Source organism: Girardinichthys multiradiatus, chromosome 2, assembly GCF_021462225.1.
Source record: "Girardinichthys multiradiatus isolate DD_20200921_A chromosome 2, DD_fGirMul_XY1, whole genome shotgun sequence".
NCBI lineage: Eukaryota > Metazoa > Chordata > Actinopteri > Cyprinodontiformes > Goodeidae > Girardinichthys > Girardinichthys multiradiatus.
Genome location: NC_061795.1, coordinates 30,714,996 through 30,730,965, shown reverse-complemented (window position 1 = coordinate 30,730,965; position 15,970 = coordinate 30,714,996). Strand labels below are relative to the sequence as shown.

General features: G+C 36.4%; 1 protein-coding gene across 1 annotated transcript in view; it reads right to left on the bottom strand.

Annotated features, from left to right (window-relative positions):
• Window positions 1-2,407: 2,407 nt before the first annotated feature.
• The window catches only part of LOC124856582 (voltage-dependent calcium channel subunit alpha-2/delta-1), a 128,328-nt gene continuing 114,765 nt past the window's right edge, over window positions 2,408-15,970 (bottom strand). Inside the window, exons 30-42 of the mRNA XM_047347188.1 lie at window positions 15,149-15,252; window positions 14,574-14,663; window positions 14,419-14,486; window positions 14,272-14,310; window positions 14,094-14,165; window positions 12,055-12,207; window positions 11,912-11,964; window positions 11,490-11,545; window positions 10,115-10,244; window positions 9,287-9,399; window positions 8,624-8,706; window positions 8,289-8,368; window positions 2,408-4,395 (exon numbers count right to left, since the gene is read on the bottom strand). Coding sequence (XP_047203144.1) covers window positions 4,359-4,395; window positions 8,289-8,368; window positions 8,624-8,706; window positions 9,287-9,399; window positions 10,115-10,244; window positions 11,490-11,545; window positions 11,912-11,964; window positions 12,055-12,207; window positions 14,094-14,165; window positions 14,272-14,310; window positions 14,419-14,486; window positions 14,574-14,663; window positions 15,149-15,252 — 1,078 coding nt within the window. The 3' untranslated portion in view covers window positions 2,408-4,358. The remainder of the gene's footprint in view (window positions 4,396-8,288; window positions 8,369-8,623; window positions 8,707-9,286; window positions 9,400-10,114; window positions 10,245-11,489; window positions 11,546-11,911; window positions 11,965-12,054; window positions 12,208-14,093; window positions 14,166-14,271; window positions 14,311-14,418; window positions 14,487-14,573; window positions 14,664-15,148; window positions 15,253-15,970) is intronic.

Here is a 15,970-nt window from a genome sequence, read left to right as displayed (position 1 = left end):
ACTCACTTTGGCAGCATTGATTTTATTTAAGACTGTTTTCGTAATTTTGTTTACAGGATGTCAGCTTTAACTTTATTGCCCCAGGCGCATCTGTGTTTCATTGTGATGGAAAAATTGTGACCTCTCTCTCACCGCTTACAGGAAACTTTTTCCATAATTAGAAAAAAAGTGCCAATTAAAGACGCTGCGACTAGTGTACGCTGTGTTACATTTACCAGATTTGAAGTGGAGTTTATTCAGACTTGGGTTGATTGTCCTCAGAACATCATGACCTAGAGGCTGATGTGTTTGCTGTAGTATGTCACCGGGTTGCAATACTTTTCCAAAAAAAGCATATTCTGGTAAGACAACACAAAAAAATATTACTATAACAGTCATGTTACTGAACCTCATGGGGGTTCACTAATGTCAAGCTGATTCTTGCAGAGCCAGCCATGGGTCATGCTGTCAATGCAACATTGATATTGTGTGTCACGTCCTGCAGTTGGTGGCAGAAATCCAAAAAGCAACTCTAAGGCTTCAACTTAACTGCCACTGAATCACAAAGTTTTTAGATTGCCGGCAAAAAGGTTCTTCCTTTAGGAACCTAATGCTAAACTGATGTTGCTGTTGGCATGTTGGTTGAGGGGGTAAAACATAACAGAAATAATTTCACTGTTGGTACCCAGCCATGGGGACAACATAAATAGCCAGTATGAGCTTTTCTGGAACTTTCAAAATAAATTGCATTATACTTCCAGCACAGCCAGGAAAAGGGGTAACAGCGGACTTCCCGTGACGTCACTGTCCAAATAAAATTACCGCTTTTGCAACAAGCGGACCTCTTCTACACGGGTCCCCAGAGGAATTGGACGGAGAGCAGAGACCCTGTCTCTACCACGCCGAGTGGAGCAGTTTTCCCGGTCCAAAGGAAGGACAACGGGTACCAACAACCCCACGGCTACGGAGGTTAGCTGCAGTTAACCCTTTGTTCACTGTGGAAGCTTTCTTCAAACTTCGTCGCCCTGGACAACTTTTCCTCAGCACGGTAAGAGGTTAGGTTTGGGCAGAGAGAAGTAATTTAGAATGAAATAACCTAAACATTTTTCGTTTTATAACGTTTGGTTTTGTGTTGAAACTCAGCCATCTTAGTGCTAGCAGATTACCTGTTCAGCACACTTTCTCAGTTTGTGTGTTTTAAACAACCAAATGTTCCAATCTGTGGTCAATCCTGCATTACTTATTCTAACAATTTATTCTAAAATCCTTGTTCTGGACCATGGGAGGAAGCTGAAGTACCCAGAGAACATCCACATATGCAAGTAGAAAACCGGAACAACTAAAATTTGGAGAACGACATTTCTAAGAGAAATTATTGCATGTGTTAAAAATGCAATGCAGTCTGTTTTAATAGCTGGTCGTACCTATTTGGGCAACTACCTGATACGTAGACGGCCGAGAAAGATGATTTTTGCAAGTACTGTTGAACAAGAGGAAAGAAGTAGACTGGGAGAAACTTGGGCAGGAAAGATAAACCTAAGGAAGGGTTTGAACCCTTTCAGTTAGTACATTTAGAAGATACTTTTTCATCACAAAATCAACAAAGTTCAGAAAAGAAGAAAGAAAAATTGTGCAGACATTATGATCTAGCAGTATTACTTGAATCAATTATTAATCAACCCTATTCACAGTGACCAAACAGACCAATCAGTATCTAATAAATATGACTCAGCTATCTCATAAGATTAACATATACATTTGCATGGACTAATTTGTAATCTGGCAGATTTAGGTTTCAAAGAATTTTCCTCAAACAAGAAGTTTGTTTTTGATAAGAAATCAGATCAGCATCTCGCAAAACATTTTAAAACATTGTAAAAGGAGTTTTAATATTTGAGTAAATTTTATTTATCAATACTCATCAATTATCAATGGAAAAATCAATTTGACAATGCAGCAATCAGACCCTTGCAATTGCTGACCAGCTTTGTGCATGTTTTCACTTTGGTGATGAACTCAAAGTCAGGACTCTGGCTAGACCACTCCAAAACATTGTTCTTTTCCAGTCAGAGGAAACATGCTGGTAAAATTTGATTTTGACCTACATCTTCCAGGACATTTAAAAGGTTTGAGCTTACCCACAGGCCGGTTAGAAGAAAAATAAATTTATGTATTTTCTCAGCTGACATTTGTTTAGGCTCTGTGGATATTCTGCCACACTAATATTGTTTTTTTATTATTTTTTTTTATTTCAGTGACTTGATTATTGAAGGACAAACCGATTTTATTAGGCAGTGAGGAAATGATGGCCATTTTCCAGATGTAGTGTTAGTGTAGCACATATCCAATCTTCTTTTCTTTTTCCAGCAAGACGGATGTTTGGGCCTGCTCCCATTTGGAACATGTGGGACAAAAGGTGGAATCTTAGTCATAACAATACAACACTTTTATTGTGAATATATATTTGCACAATAATCAACACAATATTATAAACATTTTTTCTTTTGCATAATTTTTTTTCTTTTATACAGTAAATAGTATTGGTGTACAAATGTATACAAAACTTATTCAGGCTATTGAAGTTCCACAAAAGAGTATTTTCATATACGTTATTAAAGCACAATCAGAAATCAGAGGGACACGCACATGCCTGCACATAGACACGGGACCCCTGGGATAAAACACAAATCAACACGCAAATTTTGATAGACAGCATAACCTGATCACTCAACAGCAGGATGTCACCATGAAGGGAAGGTAGAGAGAATTTAGCAGCTATCAGTAAAATAGCTCAAGAATAAACAGATCCAAACCCACATGTGATCATTGAGACTATTGATAAAGTAAGGCAATGCAAAATTACCACTGGTAGTAGTGTGTTCTGAAAGTTTCTCTCCAGCGGGCCCTGATGCTGATCACAGGCAAATACAGTGTTCAAACACAGACAATCTCATCCCATCACATTGCAGCATTTTGACGCCAAACTTTTAGCGTCTTTCTTCACAGCACTTTTAGAGCAACACTAAAAAAGGAAACAAGCATAGGGAGGAAAGAGCAAGAGGAACGAAACAAATAAAACAGTCTTTGAAATGCTGATCTCATTCACAAGTCATCTTGGCTCCTGAGTCTGGTGATCCAGAAAGGGAACAGGAACATGATTATTAAGGAGAAAGAGAACACAAGGTCAGGTCTGCTTTAGGTTTGTTTTCCCTTCTCCCATAATCAAAATGATTGGTTTATTGAGCTGTAGTGTGGATCTCATGAATTAGAATAAAAGCAGTGTATTTGGCCCATTTCATAAAATATCACTGTAACGGCTGACTTCCCGACTATAGCGAAATGAGCATTAGCCTAGAAGCATACATGGTAAGAATACAACTCTGGTACACTGCTTCATTCATATATCTGAATGTTTTGAGCTACTATGTAGGCACTGGGAATTCAATGCATCAAACCAAAGACAACCAAAACTGCCAGTCCAAGCACAACCATGTTTGAAATTGCCATTTACCTAAAAGGCTCTGCACAGGGTGCAGTCTGGCACACCTAATGCTGTAGCTGAAATACAGATGTACTTTACTCCCATATGTAAGGAATCTTCAAATAAATAGCGTGCACATTCTCTGTGAAAGTTGTGGTCCTTGGTACTGTTTAGGGGCTTTGGTGTCAAAGTGATGGTGTTGTCTTTAGCTCTCTACTGAGCACATGCTGCTACAATGAAAACACTTAGCACATCACTAAACGCTAGTTGATTTTGCAACCAAAACCACCAAATAAATAGGAATGAATATCTTATTTTAAACAAAAACATTAATTATATTTGCAACGCTTGAAAAAAAAAAATCTTGACAGCATATTGCCCTAGATGCAAAAAATATAAGCAACAATGTTGACTTCACAAATCAGTGCTGTCAATGAACATATAGTCTTTTCCAGTTGGCATAGTGGAAGAAATCGTCCATCTTCACTTTATAAATAAATAAAAAAAACAAATGAGGCAGAATTAAAGGGTTTGGTTAGCTCTTACATTTGCACCATAAAGATGATTAAGTTGTAGACGATGAAAATGATTCCAGCTGATCTCAGTAAATATGTTTCCACTTTCAAAAACGATGAGGAGGAAATGGATGAGCACCCTTTGGCATTGGAAAATGGAAACGCTGAGACAGTTTTTTTTTTATGTGTGTTTTTTTAATGTGTCACATGTTTCTGCATACATCCTGTATGGCACAAGTGAAATGTCTTCTGGCCTCCCGTGAAATGTGATGATCATCTGTGTATGAGTGAGAGTCTGAGTGTGTGTCAGGGTCATGACTGTTGTAAAACTTTGGTGAGCCAGAACAGCAGTTGGAGGCCGAGCACAGACCAGAGACTTGGGCTTAGGTAGGTCCCTCGTCCGCAATCAGAATCATCCTCCTGTCAGACAAATCAGTTGGTGAGAAAAAACAACACATTTAATATGTTGGACATTTAATAGATTTGTTAAACTATGACCCCAACTGTTGCTTCTGCTTATTGCATGAGGAAATTGGTGAAAATAAACTTCCTTGAGCATTGCAATTATTTCAATGCTAACCCTAACCTTTTAACTAGAAAGCTGAAAAAATAAAATTAGTATTTGAGGTAGTTTTACTTTCTGTTGGCTTTTAGGACAGAACAGTATAACAAAAAAGCTCTCCAATGAACTGCAGTGCCTTGCAAAAGTAATAAAATGAACATTTTCACACTTTTTGACACTACAACCACAAACTTCAGTACATTTTGTTGGCATTCCATGTAATAGACCAACACAAAATAAGGCATATTTGTGTAGTGAAAAGAAAATGTATTTTTTGTTTTACAAATAAGAGATTTGTGGGCCACTCTAACAAATAATTATGCTTTGTTCTAAACATTTAAAGTTTGATCTGGTTGTATGATTAGGGTAATTTTCTTGTGTGAGCATTCGTCCCAGTCTCAAGTCATTTGCAACCTCTAACATTCATCCAGAAGTCCCATATATTTAGCTCCATCCATTTTTTTTTTTTATCTATTAGCTTCCCTGTTCCTACAGAAGAAAAATATTCTTACAACATGATGCTGCAACCATCATGTTTTACTGTGGGTACAGTGTGCTCAGGGAGATGTGTAGTGGCGGGTTTCCATCACACATAGCAATTCATATGTAGGGCCAAAAGTTAAAATTTCCTCTGAACAAAACACTTTTTCATGTTTGATAGGTCCCCACATCAAACATGAAAGGCCAAACTGCAAAACGGCCTCTTGTGGCTTTCTATCAACAGTGGTTGTATTTTCCTACCCATAAAGGTCAAATTCAACAAACAGCTGTCTTCTCAACAAATTTGCTTACCTAAGTGCTGGATCTCCACTGATCCTGTATAGTTACTATGGATACTTCTCTAATTAAAACTGTCCTTGGCTGACCTGTCAGTTTAGGTGAAGGCATATGTATTTTTCATTTCATTTCACAATTTGTTTTGTACAACTTTCTATTCACATAAAATCCTAGTAAAATATATTGAGGTTTGCAGTTGTCGCATGGCAACATGAAGAAGTTCAAGGGGTGTGAATACTTTTGCAAGGAACTGTAAAATGACCTGTTTGTTTATTTTATTGAAAAACTGAATTAAAAAGTGCAGTTTGTGTGTTTTAACATTTCCTAATGAATCTCAAAGCTACTTCTTGGTGTCTTTTTCTTGTGCAAATCTGTTTTACTGCAAACATAAGCTTCATATCTACAGAATAGAACACTGATTTCTGTAAAGAGAATTAAAATACTGAAACGTTTCAAAACTTCATTATTTTATATTTCATATTGGATATGCATGTCCTTTATGCATCTGTGCACTGTATTGTTTAAAAGCTTTTTCTTGGGGTGTATCCTGGATATCCATACAGGGCAGAAGTCTAGGGAAAAGAGATTACTCTTTTTTATTCAAAGAGCAGGAAAACCATATGAGGCTTCCTCTGTTTAGAGGAAAATGGACTGGCCTCAACACAAACTGTCTTCCTGTGAGGTACTGAGCCAAAATAAAAAAGACAGCTTGAAAATGGAAAAGGGCAAACCCACTTTTACTCTGTTCATCTACTTCCTCTGCCATTCCTCCCCTCCCCTTTGCTTCCCTAGAAGGCCTTTCCATAATATAAACATGCACTCACATGAATCAGTAGCCTGTTGGGTGTATGATTGTTGCAACACAATGAAAGGCAGGATTCACAAAGGTGTGGGAAGCATTTTTTACCAAATATTTAGACATACTATGAATTGTTTAAAGTTGGATTGTGATGCATTTATACAAAACTTGATTTGATCCACCTTGCTCCTTTGTTTAATTGCATCTCCTAAAATGGCACAATACAAAAACCTCCAATAGACTTTTTCAACTGCATCTACATGATCTGAATGTTTTATTTGTTTTGGATTTTACATCAAGACACTTAAACCTGAAAATTCTGATACTGTCCTATTGGCAGAGGCATTAAACAGCAGTTTTACTTTGAATCCCTACTATATAGTTGAGGTGAAACGTTTGAGACTGACAAAAATATTTTTTTCCACAAACTTCACTGTGTCAATTTAAATATTGTAAATTTGGATTGAGTCTAAATTGCTGTGATCAGATAAAATTGAGAAATGTAAAGTAATCAAAAAAACTAATTTGCACTTTGCTTTAGTAATGCAGCAGACTGACCTTATGGCATAATTTCAATGATCCAATTATCAGCTCAGGTAAAAGTGTTAATGAGGCCAGGGAAGCTGATATAATCCAATCAGAATGATTGAATTAGAAGACTAAAGTGGTTACTTAAAAAAACAAGTAAATGTACTATAGTCATCATGTTGCATCAAAAGGGCTACACTGGCAAAACTAGTATTGCTAGTAAGATTCCACCTAAATTCACAACTTATGGAAAATTCAATAACTTTAAGAGGTTTTAAATAAAGCTTAAGGGAAACCAGGAAAGTCCAGAAAGTGCTGCGATTGTCTCCTAAATATGATTTAGCAATATGATCATGTTGCCAACACCCCAAAGCTTGATCAGCAATGGCAGCAGGCAGGTGTAGGTGTTTCTGCTTGCACCGTGAGGCAAGGAAGACATTTTCTCCAAGAAAAAACATAAAGGACAAACTAACATGATGCACAAGGTACAAAGATTAAATTGCTGAGGACTATGGTACAGTAACTTTCTCTTATGAAGTCCCCTTGAGATTGTTTAGGACATATAGAGAAATAACAGTTTTCAAAGCTATTTAGCTTTGAAAATATTGAAATTTTGGGTCCATGATTAGGACGTTTCCCCAATCTTAATCTCTTTTTGAAAAAATGTCTCTAAAAAAAAAGGGCTTTAAAAGCTATTAGATAAGTATAAACACGTATTATAACTGAACTTCAGTATTCCATAGAGACATCATACAAAAAGATCTTATAACAAATCTAATGACAATGATGGAGTAAAATTTGTGAAAAAACTGAATATATATGTCGGCCTTAGACTTCCAAATCCCTGTGACCTTAAACAGAATATGCAAAGAATATTTGAAAGAATATTGTACTGATTAACTACTAGATGAACATTCATTATTTTCAAGTAATAAATCAGATTATTAAGCCAGTAACAGCTTTGTTTGAGGATGGTACCTTCATTACCATGATCTTACAATTATGAGTTAAATATATTTAAGGATCACAAAGCTTGTTCATTGTCATAAAAAGATGATTTATGTGAGTATCTTGACATTTTGTGTACAAGCTGCTTTCTAAAATATATCACCATATTATCTGTAATAACAACTACAAACTACACTTTAATGTCCTTAGTTGGTGTTTGGACATAACTCTTTTATTTTACTTATAAAGCTTTAGCTACAGGGTCTGCTTTCTGCCAAACCTAGTCAGATATTATTTGTCATATAAAGTGATATTCTCTCATGTGTAATATTAAATAATGTGCAAAGAAAATAATTAAGACTAAATATCAAAAGAACAAAAACCTTTTATGATTGAAACAAGTATGCAGCACAAATAGGTCTAACTTGAATCATAATTTATGGTGTATGTGTTATGTATAGTAAGTATAAACCCAAGTAAACAGCCATATCATCAATAAAGAACATCATTAAATAATCATCTTTATTTTTCAGTTGGTAGAGTTGAGAATATGTTGCTAAAATGGCTACAAAGCAAAGATAACATTTTCAGATTTCAAATATTACTCCAATGCGAATAAATCTGCTTCAAACATCAACGTGCAGTTGTTTAACCTGAATGGATAAAGTGTCAGTGATATAGCTTTGTGAGAAAACTGACCCTGCAGTCAGAAAAAGAAACAACAGAAGAGGTGTAGAGCTGAGTGTGGAACCTCGGCTGATTGGGCACAATGGCTCATCCTTCGGATGCAGAATAACAAAACAAGAATGTACAGTGATGAGATGATTCAAGGCAGGAAGAATTAAAAAAAATAAGCATTGGTAAATAAAGAATAACAAAATAATGAAAAATGAGTAAAATGAGGTGAAAATGAAACAGCTAGCAAGTAAGACTACTTGGACTCGCTATAGAAAGTAAATGTGGTTAATCTCGCTATAGAGCTGGTTCTGAAATTATATTTTCTACAGAATGCTGTATGTGTGTTTGTCTCTTACATTTTCATTGTTGTCAAAACACACATCAGGCCCTTTGCGGTATCTGGGGTTCTGAGCTAGCTCACACGGATTTGGTCCTTCAGCTGAATTAACACTTAGGAAAAAACAAGTAACTATCAACATTGCATGTTTACTTCTTTTCACCCACATTGTTTAACTGGAGTGCTTACTTTTCAATGTAACTTCAACTCATCAGTGCTAATGATAGATATTTGTTTTTCCAGATGGTTGCTGATTCACAATAAAACACTTCCATCACTTTGAGGATGTTTAAATTTTGTTCACATGTATCAGATTTTCTGCAATTGGACAGGATATCGTATGGTTGGCCCATGGTACAACCTAACAGGTATCTATAATAACAGATTTTATCAAGTAAGCAGGAGATGAAAAATAAAACATGTTAAATAAAGCCTGATGGTAGCCTAAAGCTAGTCGGGGCTCTGGTTCAAGCATAGTGTGAGACTGTATTTCATATGCTGCACATCTGGTTAACTGTTCATATCTGAAAAGTCAATGGGGAACAACTACACACTCCTTAGGTGTGCATCCTTGTATTGACGGTTTAAAGCTTCACTATCCGGTGGGTGATGGATGTCGAACTGGAAAGCACATAAGAAGTGGAACTCTGGTGAAAATTTACAAGCCAAAAGAAAAGGATACAGGGTTGCTCAGCCTGTCGAAGCGGCCTGGGGTCACAAGATAAACAAGTAGCCTTGGCATCAGTGATCAGAAACACCAGGTTAGTGTTTGGAAGCTTCTCAGCACGGTACATCCTAAAAAACACAGAAGAGAAGCCACAAATTAATCAGTTATTTTATTCATTTATGTTTTTCAAACTACCCCATAAACTCAGTTAGAAAATATTCAACAATAACATTTTCTGCTTGCATGAGCAGTTGTACAGATTCATACAGTGCATTTTACTTAAAATTTTACGTTACATCATTAAAATGTCTATGGGTCTACAGTTGTTAACTTTGTGGAGTAAAGTATCAGACTCATGAGACTAGTAACAGTCAGTAATAGCCGTATTTAACCCCCCCAACCCCCCACACACCCACCCACCCACACACACACACACACACACACTCAGCACTACATCAAACAAAGGGAGGTTAAATCAAAGTAAACGTCCAGTGTTCTAAAAATTAGCGAGTGAGAAATAAGAAGAAAAGCCTAAAAAGTCTTTCTTCTTTCTGGTCATTCTGATCACTAAATGATCAAGTAGTATGCATCTGATCAAGGCTCATCAGCAAACAGCTGCTTAAAATCAGGTTGCAAAATGAAGAGAGGCCAGGAAACTAACAGCTTGTTCTGGCAATCTTCAGGGTTTGCTATACACTGAATGATGTCGGATGAGGGATGAAATGTGGAAATATCTAAACGGCACATCCCATTTAAAGGATGAACACAAAGAATAACTGACATATGAGCAAATCCAGATTTGCACTGATGCTCCATATGCCTATAAATAAACATTACACGTACCTTGAACAGTTTCCACAGTCTAGTACACCTGAGTATGATCTTTCATCATTGTCAAAAAAGTACTGAGTCTGCTCTGTGATGCAGCTTTCTTTGAACATTGCATCGGGTATGTCGTCATCTGCTGACTCCACTGGAAATAAAAATAATTAATAATAAGAGAAGTTGCAAAGATAGAACAGAAAGCAAGTAGTATGACAACCAGGAACCTACAGAATAAAGCTGATGCAAAAATGCTTAAAAGTCCACTTCCTTCAACAGCTTTTTTTTTGATGGAGTTGTTTAAACTGAGGAACCTTGAAGGGCAAAGCCTTTTTGAGTTACAGTTGAATGCATTTTACTGTTGGTTAGGTTAAGGTGGGTTATTATTGTGGTGGGAGCACCTTCAAGGTGAGGTCAACAGGAGTTGTTACCTTATCACAACCCTATCATGTTGACAATGCTCTAAGTAGACCATTATAATGCTCTTCGTACTGAGGCTGCTATGTGCATCCTGTGTGACCACTGCTTTGTCTTCACCCAAAACAATCTGGAGTGAACAAACTAGGCAACCCACACTAAAAAATACAATGCAATGCTCAGGTTCCTTGCACATGAAAATTGATTGGAGGCAATTGAGATGAGCGCATACTGTACATGTCCAACTTGTGTCAAGAATCTGCTGTGCTGGTTGTTGGGAGACTAAAATAAGACTTGTGTTTTTCAAGCTGTAAAATATATATGTGGGGCTGTCAAAGGACAAAGCCTGTACAATGGCTCATAGAGTGTATCATATAACATTACAATAGTTGCAGCCTAACTCATAAAAAAAACTTTGGGCCTTAGAGCCTCTGTTGTCTCATTTCTTCTTACGACATCTGTCTAGGCATTCTTAAAGAGAACTGCAGCTGGTTAAAATGATCGTATGCTTAGCGGTGAAAAGCACTCTGGCCAGAAAGCCCAACCAGCTGCACCCATCTATGATGGTGATAAGCTGTTGAAAACACTAATGACATTTGCTTCTCTAATGCAAAGTTAAAACTAATGGAAGAGGTACAGAAACCTCCCATCCATGTGGGAAATTTATGCAGATTGTGACAAGTTGCACATAACAGCCTAGTGCATAGTGGTAGCATTGTGGTAGTAATACTAAAAAAGCAACAGGGAAAAGCTCTTCAGTAGGTACTGAGAAAGTAGCAGTCATGATTGCCTTCACATTGAGATAAATATCTCGATATTGTCCACAAGTGAACTCACTGAGGTCATGAAAACTGTAGTATAATCTTAAATCTGCCGTGAAGGGGCCTTTAATGGATGTAAATGTTCTTAACTAGATCCAGTTTTGCATGTTAGTTCTTGTGCCATTAAGAAAAAAAAATTGAAAAACAACTGATCGTACCTGTTTCTAAAAGGTTAGGAAACAGAAGACCGAAGAAAAGCTGTTGAAGTATTGACCTAAGACATTGAAAAAGTGAAAACAAAAGGAAACAACATAACTTGTCATTTGTTCACATGTATTTTTAATATCTTTAACTTGTTTAAAACCAATGGCTGGTTGGAAGAAGAAACACATCTGTCTAAAGTTAGTAACTGGTGATGTAAATGTCATGGGAAATATTAGTCAATCTATTGTAAAATGTGGTTATACTGCACTTGGACATATGTGCAGAAAAAGATGCAATGTTGTGTAATTTTCCAAATCTCAGCCAGAATCATCTTCCAACACAATGAAGTCAACTCAACAAGTATATACTCACTCTCAAATGCTAACACAAATAGACAAATAAACAAACAACACAAGTACAGGGACTGAAGACTCACCAAGCAGCACTGGAGGCCCACCACCCTATACTAAGCAAGTCTGCAATAGTAGGCTGAAATAAGAGAATAAAAGGAAATTGACTTTTAGAAGTACTTTGTGATTAATAAAAAATGCATGTGTATGTAAAGAACACTTAACTAACCACATATATGGAGCGGGGTCCTGCTGCTGCCTTGTTGTCTTTCTCTGGGTCACACACAGACTGATAGTCATATGTCTTGTTGAAGGAGTACAGAGATGTGTTGACTAAGCTTATCATCAGCACTGGATCCACCTCACCGAAGAATTGACCAATCTAGATGAGTTTAAATGTGAAAACATATACATGCACGGAAAAATAAAACAGTGTAAGTGCTGTAATTCTCAGCTCATAAAACCAGCCTGCTGCTGTGTCCTATTTTCTCTAAATGTTGTTCACATTGAAAAGTGTGTCTATAAAAGAAAGGAATTCATAAACAGTAACAATGAAAACATAAGAACCAACATAAACCATGTAGTGGAGAATGAGAAATAAAAAGGTGGAATCTGGACGTTAATAGTCAAAAGCCTTCATTGACAGGGCTGCGGCCACTGAATGGATCAAAGACAGTACATGACCTGTCTTGAATGACATGAAATGTTCCCAAGTCCACACTACCATATATTTTGCCACTGACAGACAGGGGCGGAGGGTAGCCATAAAGGAGCAGAGTTAATGTAGTGGAGCAGACCTCTCAAATTCACAGGAGACACACTTCACTGCATCCTCCATTACTGACTAACTCATCTCCCTTCCCTTTGAACCTTTTTCGGTGACTTGTACTTTACTTTAGAAAGGGATGCTGTGCTGTCCTGTTGGATTGAAGATTTGAGTAAAACATTCTAGGCCAGGTCATCCCTATAACTTACTGAAGCCATAAGGCCTCTATTTCTCAACTATATGAAGCTGATTATAACAAAAGCAAAAATGATCAAGTGTATCGAGAAGGTAAACTAAATAAAATCAACAATAATATGATCTTAACGTTCTATTAGACATTTTCCAACTATTGGAAAATACACCTTACTACATACAATAGGCAAGAAATACATGGTCACTTATAAGTGGTTCAATTACAACAGAGAATAAATCACAAGCGAAGAGAGTGAGATAAACTAAGATAAGCTAAGAAACTATGACAAGATAAGTTAAGATGAAAGAAGATAAACTAAACTCTAAGACTATATAAAAAAAGTTAAGATAAAACAGGCTGAAATAAAATAAAACTGATTAGACATTATAAACAGAGATGAAGGAAAATCTAAGATAACGTAAAATTAATTAGGGACAAATACATACTTTGAAAGAAAATACAATTATGTTGTTCAAATGACAAGAACAAGAACAAAGTTCTTTCGGGCCAGGGCATTTCACACTTCACAAGAACCCAAATACAAAATTCCTGAGGAGGCCTCATAGGTCCCTCCTACTGAAACATACATCAATGTAGTAATCAGAACCATTTCTGACCAATAAATTAGTGTCACACCACAAGAGAAAATGTTGTTGCAAAAACAAAATTATTATTATTTTCTGGCATCCCCAAGAGAAAGAAAAAAATTATCTGATCTTGCGGAGTACGTATAGGCCTTAACAGAAGGTAAAATAAACTAAACTAAGATAAACGAGGGATTGCTGCAAAGTCAACGCCAGTGACTGTCCACTGTCTCTACATGCTCATCCGGGAGGAGTGACTGCTACAAATCTCTGACTCGATGCAATCTGCTGGGTTTCCTTGGATAGAAAAACTTTTTATCCAATTTGAATAAATAACTGAATCTGACTGTACTGTTCAATGGTTAGGATTAATTGAAATGTATGTACCTGACTTTTGTGAAGTGCCTTGAGACGACGTGTTGTGAATTGGCGCTATATAAATAAACTGAATTGAATTGAATAAAATAGTATAAATTACGATAAGGTAAAGCGAAATATGATGAGAAATTAAGCTAAGATAAATAAGCTAGGACAAATTAGAATGAAAGGAGCTAAAAATAAGGGGGCTAAAATAAGATTAGTTTTATCTTATCTTGCCTTAGCAAGATAAGATAAAATAAGATAAAAGATAACATAAAATAAGAACAGTTAAAATAAAATAAGACAAGCTAAGATATGCGGAGTTAGGTCAAAATAAGATTACATAAGTGTTAGTGATAAATCACCAGGGAAATATACTCTTCTTGATTTGACATGAGAAGAAATCCTCCATCATCCAATATTACACAATCCACATGCTGCAGAAGACAAAAACATAAATGGTTAAACAAAAAATAGGACCAGATAACACTTATGCTGTTTTATAAACTAATTGGTTCCTTCATTTATTGTAAATTGCTGTACCTTGTCATTCCTGAGACAGCCACAAATCTCGTCCTTGCACTATAAAAGAAAAAATAACAAAGAAAGCAATTGGCTTTTTTATACAGAAATACCCAACAAGACTTAAATATAGCATACATTTCCAAAAATTCTATTCAAAGTACTTACATTAAGTTTCAGTGTTGCATTGATAAAACTGCTCATCCAGAATGATACATTGAGTTTTACTCCCACCACTAAAAAGCAAACCAGAGCACACAAATGAAGTCTGTCTAGTTTGTGTTGCACTGAAAAACAAACACAGTGATTTTTGTAGAACTGACCTGCAGGTTTGAGCATGACCTCATCGATGAAGAGGTCTATTGCTTTGCTCACCAGGATACCCGATTCAGACACAAGCTCCCTGACCTCTGCTACAGTTTTAAACAGTTACACAAGTGAAGATAAACAGTTTTCATTTCAGATTATCTGAACAAATGTATGACAGTATGTGACATTTTATTTTTTGCCCATCATAACAATTAAAAAACCAAATACTGGACTTTTTTGGTAGAACATTCTATGCATTTTTTTCTTCAGTAAGTTACAAACGTGAAGTCTATGAAAACAGAACATGTGTTAATCCAGTCAAGTGGACTGTAGCTGTAGCACTGACGTTTGCCAGTGCTGATGTCTGTTAGAAAGATCAGTGGGGAGGTGACAGGATGTATACAGAGGAAGGGGGAGTGATGATGGGGATGTGCGCTGAAAAATCCAGCAGGAAAAGAACAAGGATAAAGTGAATGATATCAGAGGCCAAACAGTCTAATGGTTGCCAATAATGTTGGGATCATGTCTAAAGGCAGTAAAGCACATCCACAGTGTACCTTATTTAAGATCCTAACACATCCACACTTACTGTTAAAAGATGGAGCTGTGAATATATATATTTCATTATCCAAAGTCCTCTTGTAGAAGCTGGACTCGTATGTCTCAGGATTTTCTGTCCATTCTTCTCCAGCACTGAAAACATTATTATGTTAAACCAATAAAGTTGAATTTAAGGCAAATAAACTCCAAACAATGTATTATGTGGATTTTCATTTAGGTCATGATTCTCACTGTTTGTTTGAATTGAAGCCAGCTAAGCTTTACACTCAAGATAAAGATAAAAGAAGATAAGCTAAACTATAAGATCAGATAACAAAGAGTTAAGACAACACAAGCTAAAATAAAATAAGATTGATTGGACATTATAAACAAAGATCAAGGAAAATCTAAGATGAAGTAAAATTAAGGGCTAATACATTCTCTGAAAGAAAAGAGAATTGTGTTGTTTAAATGACAAGGTCAATTTCTTGCTAACACAAATACTGATTCGGCCAGTTACATGGCAGAAACTCCATGCATTTAGGCATCCAGACATAGTGAAAACAAGTTAAAACTGGCCATCAGAATGGGGAAGAAAAGGAGATTCAAGTGACTTTGAACATTACAGGGTTATAGGTACCAGCCTGGCTGGTCCAAGTATTTCAGATACTGCTGATCTACCGGGATCTCATGCACATGGTTTAAACAGAATGAGCTAAAAAAGAGAAAATAGTACATGAGCATCAGTTCTGTGGATGAAAACGCCCTGTTGATATTAGAGGTGAATGAGCAGACAGGTTTGATGTTGGAAAGGTAACAGTCATTCAAACCAACCATTATTACCAACGTATACAAAATACCATCTCTGAAC